The 16,626-nt window shown below is 41.3% G+C and overlaps 1 protein-coding gene across 1 annotated transcript; it reads left to right on the top strand.

Moving 5' to 3' along the window:
• Window positions 1-499: 499 nt before the first annotated feature.
• Window positions 500-15,438, top strand: ing3 (inhibitor of growth family, member 3). The gene is made up of 11 exons (XM_014207970.3): window positions 500-619; window positions 763-834; window positions 1,715-1,815; window positions 2,104-2,169; window positions 12,841-12,937; window positions 13,218-13,289; window positions 13,452-13,735; window positions 14,043-14,251; window positions 14,601-14,793; window positions 14,886-14,924; window positions 15,060-15,438. The coding sequence occupies exons 1-11, from the start codon at window positions 592-594 to the stop codon at window positions 15,174-15,176; spliced, it is 1,278 nt and encodes a 425-aa protein (XP_014063445.1). The 5' UTR covers window positions 500-591; the 3' UTR covers window positions 15,177-15,438.
• Window positions 15,439-16,626: the final 1,188 nt, after the last annotated feature.

Raw genomic sequence — 16,626 nt, 5'->3', positions numbered from 1 at the left:
TGATGACAAAAAAAATACAATTAAATCCATTTTAATCCCACCTTATAACACAACATAGTGTGGAAAAAGTCAAGGGGTGTGAATACTTTCTGAAGGCACTGTATATCAGGCCTATAATTGACTTAGATCCACAATCTGTTAGACTATTCAAATGGGGGGTGTTATTTTATTTTCTCAGTGTGTTACTTATAGATGAATGTGTTCGTTATAGTTAAATCATATCTCAATTCAATGTGTGTGTAGGCCTACACAATATAAATTGTGCCAGATGAGCATTATTGTTGCTCACCTTCATTGAGGTTACACATAAGTATTAATTTACAATTAAAATTTACCTCGTTGGAAAAGCTTAATTATGTTATTTCAGTCAACGTTTGAAATTGATGTCTATGAACTACAGGAACTAACGGACTTTTGAAGTTTAGCACTCAACTCCATATCTGGCCAATCACATTCTACGTTCTACTGACGTCACTTTCTCTGACCTCAGTTTGTCAGTGGTATTTTTTCTTCGGGACACAGCGGTTTGCGGCGCCATATTGAAAGACACAAATTATTTTCATAAACGCCTAAAATATCTAATTTGCCAAGATGCTGTACCTAGAGGACTACCTCGAGAGTGAGTATTACGTTTATTTTACGCCTAGGTGGTATTATTTGTGTATTTACTGTTGTAAATGTGCATAATTTTAGCCGGAGCGCGCCCGGACTGTTAGCCTAGCCATGCTAACACCTATATTCGCTTTTTCTTCTCGCTGGCAGTGATCGAGCAGCTACCCATGGATCTCCGCGACAGGTTTACGGAAATGAGAGAGATGGACCTGCAAGTTCAGAGTATGCATTGCTGCAACGTGACAGTCTACAAACACTTCACCGGCGAGCATTTTTCAAGTTGAAAACACATAATTATCAGTTTCGCACTTTTTAGGGTCATGTAGAATAAAGAATCGAACTCTTAACACAAATTAGCTAGTTGCGTCCAAATAAAAATGTGTTAAATGCAGTATTTTTATTTGTATAGCTAACACAGCTCGCTTGCGGTAGCGAACTTGGCTAGTATAACATTGCAACAACTTTCAGTAACCTGAGAAAGTTTACGTTATTGGGTTTGTTTGATTCTAGCTAGGGTTATAGAAATTACAACATACGATCAAGTTATATTTGTTTTCCATATAGAGGTCCAACTAACGATTGTTGATCATGTGTGCATGCACAGAAGTTGAACAATGAATGTAAACAAGACGGGACATCGATTCGGAGCGTACACATCACATGTAGTATCAACGTTATACATGTAGCTAGTTAACTGTTTTTTCATGTGACTATAACTAGATACATATACGTGAACTGTTTGCTAACTAGAACATACACCGATATTAATTTAACCTGAACGGCTATGTGGTAGAGTGGTTCCCAACCAGGGGTACTTTCTATAGGGGGTTCTTGAGAAGACTCATGACAGCAAAATTCAGTTGGTGGTAGAGTTATTGAAAAAGGTTGGGAACCACTGATGTATTAGTGGTGGTTCGGTTCACTGGTAGTTTTAATCACAAGCCTTCTGGTCCACAGACACCGCATGTAATATCGGCCCTTCTGGTCAGCATTGAAGTACAAATAGATATGAATTCTTCCACATGCATGCACAGTATAAACCCATATGAATAGTGTCTCGGACACACCTGTCCAGGTAGCTCACTCCTCCCATTTGCTGTAGATGCCATGGACCAGTTGGAGCAGAGGGTGAATGAGTTCTTTGTCAATGCAAAGAAGAACAAGCCAGAGTGGAGGGAAGAGCAGATGGGAGTCATCAAAAAGGTGCCAAATAAATCTCAGATTATGTATATTTCCCTTTTCTAAAAGACAGTTTTGTCCTTTTAAGCCCATTAATGTTTTATGATAAAGCTGATATGATAGTGCATTCATCTTAACATAGCTAGGTGGCACAACCAAATATCACAGTCATAGTAAGTACATTTTTCCTCAAAGTAGCTATCAGCAAAGTCAAAGCTAGTAAGAAGAGTAAAAAAGTGCCAGTGTTAGTTCACCAAAGGCTTTATTTTTTTTATATGGTGTTAGCCTCTGACAGCTTTTTCTCTATTTCAGGATTATTATAAGGCATTGGAGGATGCAGATGAAAAAGTACAGCTGGCCAATCAGATTTATGATCTGGTGAGTTGGAATTTGAATGCCAAGACGGAGCTCTGTCTAACAATGTCTTTTGTTTAATGGGTCCTGGGAAACCACTTCTATAAAAAGGTTGGGACAAGGGAAGTTTTTACATTTACATTTACATTTTAGTCATTTAGCAGACGCTCTTATCCAGAGCGACTTACAGTAGTGAATGCATACATTTCATTTCATACATTTTTTTTCTGTGCTGTCCCCCCGTGGGAATCGAACCCACAACCCTGGCGTTGCAAACACCATGCTCTACCAACTGAGCTACAGGGAAGACAGGAGAATCAGACAGAAGTTGGAGGAGAATCTTTATCGCTGGTGGCCTTTTTGAAGATGATTTGTGGGTGCTTGTCACCACTAAAATATAAAATGTTCTGTTCAGGACTGGGCTGTCTCATTGCCACTAGGTGGCAGTCAAACAATGCAAATCATTTGGAAGTCACTAAAATGCCAGTCTTTTCAGATGTTTTCAATATTTATTTAGATATTGACATTTCTATATATTTTTTTGTACAATATATTTATTGGCATTTCTTTTTTACAATTTAACAATCATCAAAATATGACACAGATAATGCCACGTTATTCCTTCCACCTACACAAAACACCATGCTACATGGGGGCACATTGTGCAAAGCCCTCCCCAACACAGGAATACCCCTCGACCGATATTAGCCTCACTGATTAACAACAAAACAAGAAACAGAATGACCTTCACATTCCATGCTAGAAAATAAATTATTCAACACCAAAACAAATAATAATAATACCTTAATGAAGAAAGTAGTAATGAGGCAGCTAAGGTGACGTTTCTAGAAACTGCTGAACGTCTCCCTAGACATCAGTAAATTCAAAGGGTTTATTGCATAAATTGTATGTTATTTTTTTAGATGGAATATAGGAGGATTGTTATTTTAGCCACATCTGCTTGCTTGACGGAGTGTCACTCTTCCATATAATAGCGGTGCATTTATTGGCTGCAATGACTGCCAATTTAATGAATCTGGTTTTGCTACAAATACTAACTGGTAGAACAGAATCATCTCCAAGAAGAATAAGGGAAGGATCTAGTGGTACTGTCATATTAGTGACCTGTGATAAGATCTGAATAATGTCTTTCCAATAATTGCTTAGTTCAGGGCAGGATAAAAACATGCGTAAGTGTGCCCACTCCCGTTTTACACCGTGGGCAACATTTTTAATATTTAGAATTGATCTTATACAGTCTCTCTGGTGTAAAGTAGAACCTATGTAAAATATTGAATTTCAGCAACTTGTGCCTTGTGTTAAATGAAAGACGCTGAGCATCTAAAAAGAGCTTTCCCCATTTCTCATTCTCAAAAATGAGACCACGGTCATCATGCCACTTCATGCAAGCTTTCAGAGGTTCATCGTTCCCCAATAGAGCTTGAAGACCAGAGTACATGTAGGAAATGAAACCTTTTTACCCCTTTCCTTTCTAGCCGCAGTTTATCAGTTTTAGGTTTACTCATGTGCTGAATCCTACCTCCCTGCTGAGTGGCAATGTAATGCCTAACCTGTAGGTACTTGAAGAAATGTGTTTGAGGTAACTGAAAATGAGATGCCAGTTGTTGAAAGGATAGTAGTTCACCTTCTCTATAGAGATTACAAATGTTAAAATTCCTTTGTTGAACCAAGAAAATGTAATACCATCTCTCAGGGCTTTGGGTAAGATGGGGTTATTAAAGAAAGGTGTTTGTTCATATATATATCTAAGCCCTTCTGTTTGTTTACAGACTTCAATCCATATATTTAAAGTGTTTTTAATGAAAGGGTTGTTTATGAGACCTATCAAAGCTTTAGGTGGGCTAATATAAGGTATAGATGCCAATGTAGCAGGGGTCAGACACTCCTCTGTCTCCAAGAGGGTGAACTTGTTGTATTTTGCCTTAGCCACACAGCCTTTAACTGAGATGCCCAGTAATACAACTGGGAGTCAGGTAGAGTAAGTCCTCCTTCTGATTATTGTTTGCATAAAGTTTCTGAGTTTCACTCTGGGGGGTTTCCCTTTCCACAGAAATGAAGAAATCTTCCTATTAATTTGTTTGAAAAAAAACTTTGGGAATAGGAATATAATGGTATAATGGTAATATATTCATCTTTACACAGTTCACCCACCCAATAAGAGAAATTGGTAAATCCCGCCATCTATCCAATTCTTCCCCAACCTTTTTGAGAAGTGGAGTATAGTTCAGTTGATGTGTCTTAATCATTTCAGAAGGAATTTGCAATCCAAGATATGTCATTTTCTGTGGTTTCCAAGAAAATGGCTGGTCTAAGATTGGGTTCTGCATAGCTGCCCTGTTAAAAGGCATAATTATACTCTTCGATAGGTTTATTTTATATCCTGAAAAGGTCCCATATTGTTTCTGGATGTCAACTAATGTTCAGAGTGAAATGTCTGGTTTAGTGAGGTAAAGCAAAATGTCATCGGCATATACCGAGACCAGATGTTCAGGCTAGAGGTCGATCGATTAACGTTCACAAAATACATAACAATTATTTTAAGAATTATAGATACAGAACTCCTTTATGCAATCGCGGTGTCAGATTTTAAAATATATTTTCGGCGAAAGCACATTTTGCAATATTCTGAGTACATAGCCCGGCCATCACGGCTAGCTAATTTGACACCTACCAAGTTTGGCCCTCACCAAACTCAGATTTACTATAAGAAAAATTGGATTACCTTTGCTGTTCTTTGTCAGAATGCACTCCCAGGACTTCTACTTCAACAACAAATGTTGTTTTGGTTCCAAATAATCCATAGTTATATCCAAATACCGCCGTTTTGTTCATGCGTTCAGGTAACTATCCAAACGGTGACACGCGAGCGCATTTTGTGACAAAACATGTCAAAATATTCCATTACCGTACTTCGAAGCATGTCAACCACTGTTTAAAATCAATTTCTATGCTATTTTTCTCGTAAAATAGCGATAATATTCCAACCGGGCGGCGTTGTATTCATTCAAAGGCTGAAAGAAAAAAATTGAGAATTGTCATGAATGCGCATCTCCAGTGTCACTGTTCCTATCCTGACCACTAACAAATACTCCTGCTGTTCTTCGCCCAGAGACAGGAGACACGTCATTCCACTCTCTGGCGCCTTCTGAGAGCCAATGGAAGCCTTAGAAAATGTCACGTTACAGCAGAGATGCTGTATTTTCGATAGAGATGCAACAGAAGGATAACAAATTGTCAGACAGGCACTTCCTGTATGGAATCTTCTCAGGTTTTGGCCTGCCATATGAGTTCTGTTATACTCAGACACCATTCAAACAGTTTTAGAAACGTTAGTGTTTTCTATCCAAATCTACTAATTATATGCATATTCTCGTTTCTGGGGAAGAGTAGTAACCAGTTTAACCTCTCTGGGCTAGGTGGGACGAAATCGTCCCACCTACGCAACAGCCAGTGTAATACCGTGGCGCGATATTCAAATACCTTAGAAATGCTATTACTTCAATTTCTCAAACATATGACTATTTTACACCATTTTAAAGACAAGACTCTCGTTAATCTAACCACACTGTCCGATTTCAAAAAGGCTTTACAACGAAAGCAAAACATTAGATTATGTCAGCAGAGTACCCAGCCAGAAATAATCAGACACCCATTTTTCAAGCTAGCATATAATGTCACATAAACCCAAACCACAGCTAAATGCAGCACTAACCTTTGATGATCTTCATCAGATGACAATCCTAGGACATTATGTTATACAATACATGCATGTTTTGTTCAATCAAGTTCATATTTATATCAAAAACCATCTTTTTACATTAGCATGTGACGTTCAGAACTAGCATACTAGCAAACTTCCGTGGAATTTACTAAATTACTCACGATAAACGTTCACAAAAAACATAACAATTATTTTAAGAATTATAGATACAGAACTCCTTTATGCACACGCTATGTCCGATTTTAAAATAGCTTTTCGGTGAAAGCACATTTTGCAATATTCTGAGTAGATAGCCCGGCATCACAGGGCTAGCTATTTAGACACCCACCAAGTTTAGCCCTCACCAAAGTCAGATTTACTATAAGAAAAATGTTATTACCTTTGCTGTTCTTCGTCAGAATGCACTCCCAGGACTTTTACTTCAATAGCAAATGTTGGTTTGGTTCAAAATAATCCATAGTTATGTTCAAATATCCTCTGTTTTGTTCGTGCGTTCAAGACACTATCCGAAAGGGTAAAGAAGGGTGACGCGCCCGACGCGTTTTGTGACAAAGAAATTATAAATATTCCATTACCGTACTTCGAAGCATGTCAACCGCTGTTTAAAATCAATTTTTATGCCATTTTTCTCGTAAAAAAAAAAAAAACCCGATAATATTCCGACCGGGAAACCGTGTTTTAGTACAAAGAGAGAGAAAATAAAAACATGGGGTCGCCTCGTGCACACGCCTCAGTCTCATTGTCCTCTGATAGACCACTTACCAAAGGCGTTAATGTTTTTCAGCCAGGGGCTGCCTCGACATCATTCAGCTTTTTCCCGGGTTCTGAGAGCCTATGGGAGCCGTAGGAAGTGTCACGTTACATCAAAGATCCTAAATGTTCAATAAAGAGAGTCAAGAAGCCCAAGGAATGGTCAGAGAGGGCACTTCCTGTACAGAATCTTCTCAGGTTTTTGCCTGCCATATGAGTTCTGTTATACTCACAGACACCATTCAAACAGTTTTAGAAACTTTAGGGTGTTTTCTATCCAAAGCCAATAATTATATGCATATTCTAGTTTCTGGGCAGTAGTAATAACCAGATTAAATCGGGTACGTTTTTTTATCCGGCCGTGCAAATACTGCCCCCTATCCCCAACAGGTTAATCGGAATGGCCGATTAATTAGGGCCGATTTCACGTTTTCATAACAATCTGTATTTTTGGCCGCCGATTTGCAGATTTTTTTTTATACCTTTATACCTATTATATTTTTTTACACCTTTTATTTAACTAGGCAAGTCAGATTAAGAACACATTCTTATTTTCAATGACGACCTAGGAACGGGGGTTAACTGCCTTGTTCAGGGGGGATTCGGGGATTCGTTTTTGCCACCTTCTGGTTACTAGTCCAATGCTCTAACCACCTGCCTTACATTGCACTCCACGAGGAGCCTGCATGGCAGGCTGACTACCTGTTACGCGAGGGCAGCAAGAAGCCAAGGTAAGTTGCTAGCTAGCATTAAACTTATCTTGTAAAAAACTATCAATATTAACATAATCACTAGTTAACTACACATGGTTGATGATATTACTAGTTTATCTAACGTATCCTGTGTTGCATATAATCGATCTGGTGCCTGTTAATTTCTCATCGAATCACAGTCTACTTTGACAAATGGGTGATGATTTAACAAGCGCATTTGCGAAAAAAGCACTGTTGTTGCACTAATGTACCTAACCATAAACATCAATGCCTTTCTTTAAAATCAATACACAAGTATATATTTTTAAACCTGCATATTTAGTTAATATTGCCTGCTAACATGAAATTGTGTCACTGCTCTTGCATTTATTGCCTGGCTCGTTGCGAACTAATTTGCCAGAATTTTACGTAATTATGACATACCATTGAAGGTTGTGCAATGTAACAGGAATATTTAGACTTAGGGATGCCACCCGTTAGATAAAATACGGACCGGTTCCGTATTTCACTGAAAGAAAAAAACTTTTGTTTTCGAGATGATAGTTTCCGGATTCAACCATATTAATGACCTACGGCTCGTATTTCTGTGTGTTTATTATATTGTAATTAAGTCTATGATTTGATAGAGCAGTCTGACTGAGCGGTGGTAGGCACCAGCAGGCTCGTAAGCATTCATTCAAACCGCACTTTTATGCTTTTTGCCAGCAGCCCTTTGCAATGCATTGCGCTGTTTATGACTTCAAGACTGTCAACTCCCAAGATTAGGCTGGTGTAACCGATGTGAAATGGCTAGCTAGTTAGCGGGTGCTCGCTAATAGCGTTTCAAACGTCAATCGCTCTGAAACTTGGAGTAGTTGTTCCCCTTCCTCTACATGGGTAACGCTGCTTCGAGGGTGGCTGTTGTCGATGTGTTCCTGGTTCGAGCCCAGGTAGGAGCGAGGAGAGGGACGGAAGCTATACTGTTACACTGGCAATACTAAAGTGCCTATAAGAACATCCAATAGTCAAAGGTATATGAAATACAAATCGTATAGAGAGAAATAGTCCTATAATTCCTATAATAACTACAACCTAAAACTTCTTACCTGGGAATATTGAAGACTCATGATATAAGGAACCACCAGCTTTCATATGTTCCCATGTTCTGAGCAAGGCACTTAAACGTTAGCTTTCTTACATGGCACATATTGCACTTTAACTTTGTTCTCCAACACTTTGTTTTTGCATTATTTAAACCAAATTGAACATGTTTCATTATTTATTTGAGGCTAAATTGATTTTATTGATGTATTATATTAAGTTAAAATAAGTGTTCATTCAGTATTGTTGTAATTGTCATTATTACAAATATATTTTAAAAAACGGCCGATTAATCGGTACCAGCTTTTTTTGGAGTCTTCCAATAATCGGTATCGGCGTTGAAAAATCATAGTCTGCCGACCTCTAGTTCAGGCCCACCTATACAAACACCATGGATAGCTGGATGAGATCTAAAAGCTTCTGTCAGTGGCTCTATAGCCAACGAAAAAAGGAGAGGACTAGCAGGACAACCCTGTCTTGTGCCATGTGATGAAGAGAACTGTGAGGAAATGTTTCCATTAGTCAGGATCTGAGCTACCGGACATTTGTACAGTAATCTAATCAGACCTACATACTTTGGTCCAATATTCATCCTCTTTAAGACTTCAAACGGGTAGTTCCATTCTATGCGGTCAAAAGCTTTTTCCCCATCTAATGAAGCCGCCACTACAGATTCTTGGTCATTCTCTACATAATATTAAATAATCTTCTGATATTATCAGGAGATGAGCGGTTTCTTACAAAGCCTGTTTGGTCCATATCAACCAAGTCCGGAAGAACCTTATCCAGTCTAAGAGCTATGAGTTTCGCAAGAATCTTATATGAAGTGTGCAATAGAGATATTGGTCTATTCGACCCACAAAGCAGAGGATCTTTCCCAGGTTTTAACAAAACTGTGATCAGTGCCTGTTCAAGTGTGTCTGGAAGCTTTTCTGTCTCTATGGCATAATTAAACATACTGTAGAGGCTCAATTAGTTTGGGTAAAAAGGATTGATAGAATTCAATAGGGAATCCGTCTAACCCTGGTGATTATCTGCCAAGCAAGAAACTTTCCTGCTTTATCTCCATGTTCATAGTAGTTTTGTTTTGTTCTCCTAAGAGCATTTTCCATTTTATAGGTCGTCAGGGTGTTATATTCCAATCGCTTTGAGTCAAATTTTTGTTGAGTTGTCAAATGTTACACTATGTTCATTTTCCAGATCTCTAATTTCATTCTCCAACTAATTTACTTGAGCCTTTTACATCTTACGAGCACCTGAACGAAAGGGTATGATTTGCCCCTCAGATATGCAAGGAGAGCTTCCCATAAAATTAGGGTGGAGGCAGAGTTGTTATTGGTGCTAAAAAATATGACTATATGAGTGTTCAGAAATGTTACAAATGTGGGATTATTTAGTATGTGCCAAACATCCATCTGGAGGGTGGCTGTGCTCTACTGACTGGTACTGCAGCCAACAGGGCAGAATGATCTGATATACATCTTGGTAAGTACTTACACCCAGTCGTTAAACTTCCCTTGGCTGCAGGAATAAGAAATAAGTCAATTCTAGAGTAACTGTCATGGACAGGGGAGTAAAATGAGTATTCTTTAACCTTTTGGTTGTGAAATTTCCATAAGTCTACAAGTCCAAAGTGTTTCATTTCTGTTTTTAACATTTTAGCTGCCTGTGTGAGGCTGATACTATTAGAGGAAGATCTATCACTGGAAGGGTCCAGTACCAAGTTAAAATCCCTGCCATTATTATGTCTGATGATGGGCATGTTAACTTCTAAAAGATGTCTTGGTAAAATGTAGGATCATCATGGTTAGGCCCATACACATTCACAATGGTAATGGACTCGGTGTTAATGAAACCTTGAATGATCACAAACCTACCCCCTTTGTCTTTAATCTGAGATTGTATCTGAAAGGGGCAATGCTTATTCATGAGTATAGCCACCCCTCTTGCCAGAGAGGTGAAAGATGAATATTACACTTGACCCACCCACTCTCCCTTCAGTTTATCATGCTCAGAGTCAGTCAGGTGTGTCCTGAAGAAGAGCTATATCAACCTTATGCTGCTTTAGATAATTCAGAATGTGTTTGCGTTTGACTGGGCATTTAGTACCCCTAATGTTAAGTGTCATAAATGTATAGTTATTAGGTGCCGACATCTTTAAAGGAAATAGGGAAAATTAAAGAAAGAAAATTGCGTTGAGTGTATACAATGTGTACGAAATGAAAGTATAAAGTAGTAAACATCTCGTGAGCTAATACCCTGACCATACCCCCCGCCCCCACTGAGGGAGTTAAAGAACCCATATCCTTAGACGCTAGTCTTTAAGATAGATGTACCTGCTATGCATAGCATCGCTCGAATAAGGTTAATTCTAAATTATATGTACATGGAATTAGAATTACATTGACTGTTCCTTGTTGCATGAAAATATTGTTAGTCAAGTAACAAAATACAATTTGATTACAGCAATAATGACCAGACTATTTAGCCCCACTTGAGCATGTCTCAACAACAACAAAAAACTTGGGTGCGTTCATAGTCACCAACAGAGCCTACCCGCACACCCAAATGTCAACCAATCGCCATTCCCCAATGCGCCCTGAAACCTGTGCCGCGCGGCGACAAAAGTGATGACCACAAATGCACCCCAGCAGGTCAAGAAAAAAGATATCAAGCTATGATGTATAAATGAAAACCTTTACCAGACAATAACTATCATCTCTCAAATATAAAATAGGGACAAGTAGTTAAACAATCACCATCCTCCTGAGTTTACCCTCCCCAAAAAATATTATATATATACACACACATGTACGCACATACACAAGTGTAAAGCTATCAGCTAGCTGGCAATTAGGCGGCCAGCCAGTGTGTAGCTTATCCCTGTCTCGGTATCACTAACGCCAGCATACACCTCTAACGATAAACAAGCCAGCAAATGTAATAGTGGCTAAAATTCCCTGAAGTAATATAAACAACATAGCTTGAAACCCAATCAAAAGCCACATAACTATTTAACCAAACCCGACTGGACCTCTCTACGTAAAATAAAAGTATACAGCAAAATGTAACTACCTGGCATAGTGTGGATGTATAGTGGCTATAGCTACACCCTTGTAAACTTAGCGAGCTGGCTAAATAGCACAGCCAACATTAGCTATGATCCAACTTTACCTCGCCAGTCATTATCAAGCTAGCCAGCCAGCCAGCCGATCATATGAGTAATTTAGTTGTTTCCTCGTGCTAACACTTCACTATCCACTGTATCCAAGTTCAAAAGACAGTTCCTTGGGGTGTAGTAGATGTGAACAAGTCAGGAAGTTCTTTCCTCATGTATGTTTCAGCCATCTTCACAGAGTCAAATGTGTGCTCACCATTCTTGGTTTCGATCCACAAAGTTGCTGGGTAGCGAAGGCCGTATGCCAAGCCAGCCTGACGCAGAAGTCTCTTCAGTGGGGAGAAAGCCATCCTCCTCTTGTGTAGTGTGGGAGAAAGATCTGGAAAGATCATGATTCTGGCATCTCGGTACTTGAGCTCTCCCTTTGCTCGGGCAGCAGAGAGGATGCGAACAGTGTCCTGGTACCGTAGAAATGTAATGACAAATGCCCTGGGTGCAACCTGGTCAGGCAGCCGCCTCCGTAGGGTGCGATGGGCCCTCTCGATCTCCAGTGGGTGCGTGGGAGGGGGTAGATCCAGAATTTTGGGTATCCAGTCCTGAAGAAAGGAGATCGTGTCTCTTCCCTCCACGGCCTCCGGGAAACCTTGAAGTCTCAAATTCGAGCACCTTTATTACGAAAATTTCCAATCAAATTTCTCCTCAAGTTTAGAGATGGTGTCTTCCAACTTCTTGTATTTTTGGTCCACTTCCTCACAGACATCCAGGATGGCAGCCTGGTGGTCAGCATGGTCTTTTTCTAACTTTGTCACTCGTCCCTTTGTGACTTTCTGGTCTTCGTGGAGTTTATCGACCAATTTTGCTGAGGCGTTCAGAAAGTGTCTCTTGTATTTTTGTTATACCGTTGTCCATCTCCATTCTGAACCATGCTGGTGCTTCTTCCGAGCTAGCATCCGCCGAGGCCAAAGAAGGGCTGTCAGAGGGGCATTTTTCCATGCCTCGTCTGAGGCTTTGACATATTGGGCATCTTTTGCTTTGGCGATACAATAGATGTTTTAACTTCCAACTCACTATTAACGAACAGGTAAACCGTGTCAAAATGCCTTAAAATTGTTCGAAAGTTTGAGGACGCTACACAGACGCGGCTTGTTAGAGCTTCGCCATTGCCCGACGTTTCTATCTTTTGATATTGATCTATTTCATAGTGAATATTCAATGTGTAAAATATTGGGGGTTTGATCAACATCTTTTGTGGGGTATGAACAGTATGGTATATAATGGGGTGTGTGTTGCAGGTGGACCGCCACCTGAGGAAGCTGGACCAGGAGCTGGCTAAGTTCAAGATGGAGCTGGAAGCTGACAACGCTGGCATCACTGAGATCCTGGAGAGACGTGAGTCACGTCTGTCAATCACAACACCATAGAAGACCCATCCCCTTCATCTTAACCCTCTTGGCCCTGTCAGAATGTCGGGCTGATGGGCTGCTTTTCTTCTAGTCTTGTTTTGATAGCAATTCCATGATAGTGTAATGGTATCAATCTTTCCATCGGGATATTTCAGCCCTGTTAGGGGGCAGTATTGACCTAAAAATGACCCTGTTGAGTCAACTGTTGTGTCTGTCAGTGTTGTCACTGAGAGCCAGCTCTTAACATTGTCTCTCTCTTCTGTCAGGATCCCTAGAGATGGACAGCCCCTCTCAGCCTGTCAACAACCACCACATCCACTCACACACCACCGTGGAAAGTAAGTACAAGTCTTGGCTGTTTGGCTGACCTTCTTTTGGAGTTGTTGCATGTCGGAAGAAAAATGTATATTGGCGAAGGAGCTTTGTTTGTATAGATGATTTGCTGCTTTCCTATGCGAGGTCATGATGGTAGTAATTCATGTCGTGTTTGTGTGTGACAGAGAGGAAGTACACCACGCAGCCGAGCCACCACACTACAGAGCACGTCCCGGAGAAGAAGTTCAAATCTGAAGCCCTGCTCTCCACACTCACGTCAGACGCCTCCAAGGAGAACACACCGGGCTGTCGCACCAACAGCACGACGTCAGCCTCTAACAACGTGTACAGTGTGAACTCATCCCAGCCCCTGGCCTCCTACAACCTCAGCTCTCTGCCTGCTGGGCCCGGGGCTGGGGCAGGGGCCATCACCATGGCTGCAGCGCAGGCTGTACAGGCCACCGCACAGGTATAAACACACACATTCTCTTTCTTTTTCACACACACAGACATACACCCAACTCCATTGCCCTCTGATTTTATTCAGATGAATGCTGCACTGATGGGAATCGGTATCAGTATCTTGACCCAGACTGTGTTCTGAGAATTATCTTATCTGTTTGGGACAAATGTCCTTGAATGTGTAACTGATGTGTGTCCTACGACTGTAACTAACCCTGTTCATGGCTATGTGTGTCTCTCCCTCTACCTGCCTTTCCCATCTTCTTTCTTTGTCTGTGCCTCTCCTTCTCCTTCAATCTCCTGTTCCATGTCAGATGAAGGAGGGCAGGAGGACTAGCAGTCTGAAGGCCAGCTACGAGGCCATTAAGAACAATGACTTCCAGCTAGGGAGGGAGTTCTCCCTCACCTCCCGGGATACCACGGGGGCCTACTCCACCTCCGCCCTGGCCAACACCCTCACCCAGACCCTCACCCCAGCCGGCTCAGCCGTCGCCTCTGACTCCCGCGGCGGACGCAAGACCAAGTACGACAACTTACACGCACACACACACAACTTACACGTGCACACACAGCCCCCGTACGCTCAGACAAGCATGACAAGCCCTAGCTAGTGGTCTTCTCCAGTGATATCATTTCATGCCTTATTAAACCTTGTCAATCCACCCTGAATCACCCCACATCAGATGAACAGATGTCAGGCCAAATCACGCTACATCATTTAATTTCAGTGTCCAGTCCCATGATGTCACGCCACATTATGCCAGCCATGCTTTTCAACTCCACCCCCACAGCATGAATAAATAAATAAATGAAGATGAAAAATTGAGATCTTGTCTAAACTGTTCAGTCTTTTCTCCCCTGCCCCTCCACAGAGGCAACACCAAGTCTTCCAACCACCAGTCGTCGTCCTCCTCCTCGTCTTCGTCCCTGTCGTCGTGCTCCTCCTCTTCAGCCCTGGCACAGGAGCTGTCGCAGCAGGCCTCGGCACTCCCAGAGTCTGAGACCAACAACCAGGTGGACTGGACCTACGACCCTAACGAGCCCCGCTACTGCATCTGCAACCAGGTACACACACATCCAGAGACACTCTCTCTCACACTGGACAGCACACACCTACAGCTGACAGGTTAACTAAAATGGCTTCTCTCTTGTTAAAGGTGTCTTATGGAGAAATGGTGGGCTGTGATAATCAAGACGTAAGTACCCATTTCCATTTGGGAGTGCTTTTCTCATGTTCTACAGCTGTTACCACATTACTTTCACATAGGACTTTGTCAAATGAGAGATGAGGTATGAGAGCTAACCTGAGTGCCCTGTGTGTGTTTGTGCAGTGCCCCATCGAGTGGTTCCACTACGGCTGCGTGGGCCTAACAGAAGCCCCGAAGGGGAAGTGGTATTGCCCCCAGTGTACTGCCGCCATGAAGAGGAGAGGCAGCAGGCACAAATAGACACCCCACCTCTACTACCCCACTCCTCATCCAGGACCACCCCCCATCCCACACCCCTACCCCGCCAAACCAACTGTCAATGCTATATCAACTGTAGTTCCTCCCAAACAAGTGTGTGTACCTGTTGTGGCCACACACAGTATTCTTATTCACCTGTCTGTCTGTGTGACCTCTCAGGGGTCAAAACAGTGGTGTCAAAGGTTGTTATTGCAGGGTCAGTCCTGTGTGAATATTTGGATGAGACACCTGACTGGAAAATCAAGACAAGGAGCCAAGACTTCCTGAAACTGCACCCCCAACTTCATTGTCCTCCCCGCGCACCCCCGCCCCCCCCTTCATGAATTTTGAGCCTTGGCGCACCTCTTCTCTCCCCTTTTCATCAGACATTCCTTGCCTTTCCCCTTGTTACAGGAAGGGCTGCCACCCCCCCGGCTTCCACGCACGGCTGCAACAAGAAGTGCTCATTAAGTAAAATGCTCACAGGGGAAATGACACAGACTGGGAAATGTAGTCCATGGGTGGTTATTGGACTACAAAACCCAACCCCTCTACAAGTTTTGATTCTAATTCTAAAACGAATTGATGAAACACAACTAAGACTTTTAAAAGATGAGGATGAAGATTGGGACAGTGGTCATTTCAGGTAACGTATGGATGAATATGACTGAACCTCCACCATTGAGCCCTGTAAAGCTGAAGAGTTCAGAATGTACAGTGTAAGATCAGTCGTAACTGAAGCGTGTATGTCTGTGAGTGTAAGTGTTTCTGTATGTGCGTGTGTGTCACTAGTCATTCTGTACTGAGATGGTGTGTTAAAGTTTCCAGAGATGTAGAAAAAAAAATCAAATAAAGGGATCCGAGTTCTTTTGGTATTTCACATGTTTCCTAGCTTCGTCTGTCAACGATGGCCTCTCTTCTTGATCAAACTAGCACTACATAGCTCAAGGTATCCATTGTATTCGACTACACAATCAAAATGTAGATTTCTTTTGAATCACCAATGTTTTGATTCACAGCAGGCTTACAATGTGGACTGATTGCTTTGTAAGTGTTGTACCTACACACTGAAGAAGGCTGTAAAGCCGAAACATCTGTGTACTCTATCCCTGTTGCAGTAAAACATTTAAAAATGTAATCAAATTTTATTTGTCACTTGCGCCGAATACAACAGGTGTAGACCTTACCATGAAATGCTTACTTACAAGCCCTTAACCAACAACACAGTTCTAAGAAAAATATTTACTACAAATTAAAGAGCAACAATTATTTTATTTTTTTCACCTTTTATTTAACCAGGTAGGCAAGTTAAGAACAAGTTCTCATTTACAATTGCGACCTGGCCAAGATAAAGCAAAGCAGTTCGACACATACAACAACACAGAGTTGCACATTGAGTAAAATAAATATACAGTCAATAATGCAGTAGAAAAATAGGTCTATATACAAAAAT

The sequence above is a fragment of the Salmo salar genome, chromosome 07 (genome assembly GCF_965601325.2).
Source record: "Salmo salar chromosome 07, fSalSal1, whole genome shotgun sequence".
In the NCBI taxonomy this organism is placed as follows: Eukaryota; Metazoa; Chordata; class Actinopteri; order Salmoniformes; family Salmonidae; genus Salmo; species Salmo salar.
This window is presented reverse-complemented; position numbering and strand designations above follow the sequence as displayed.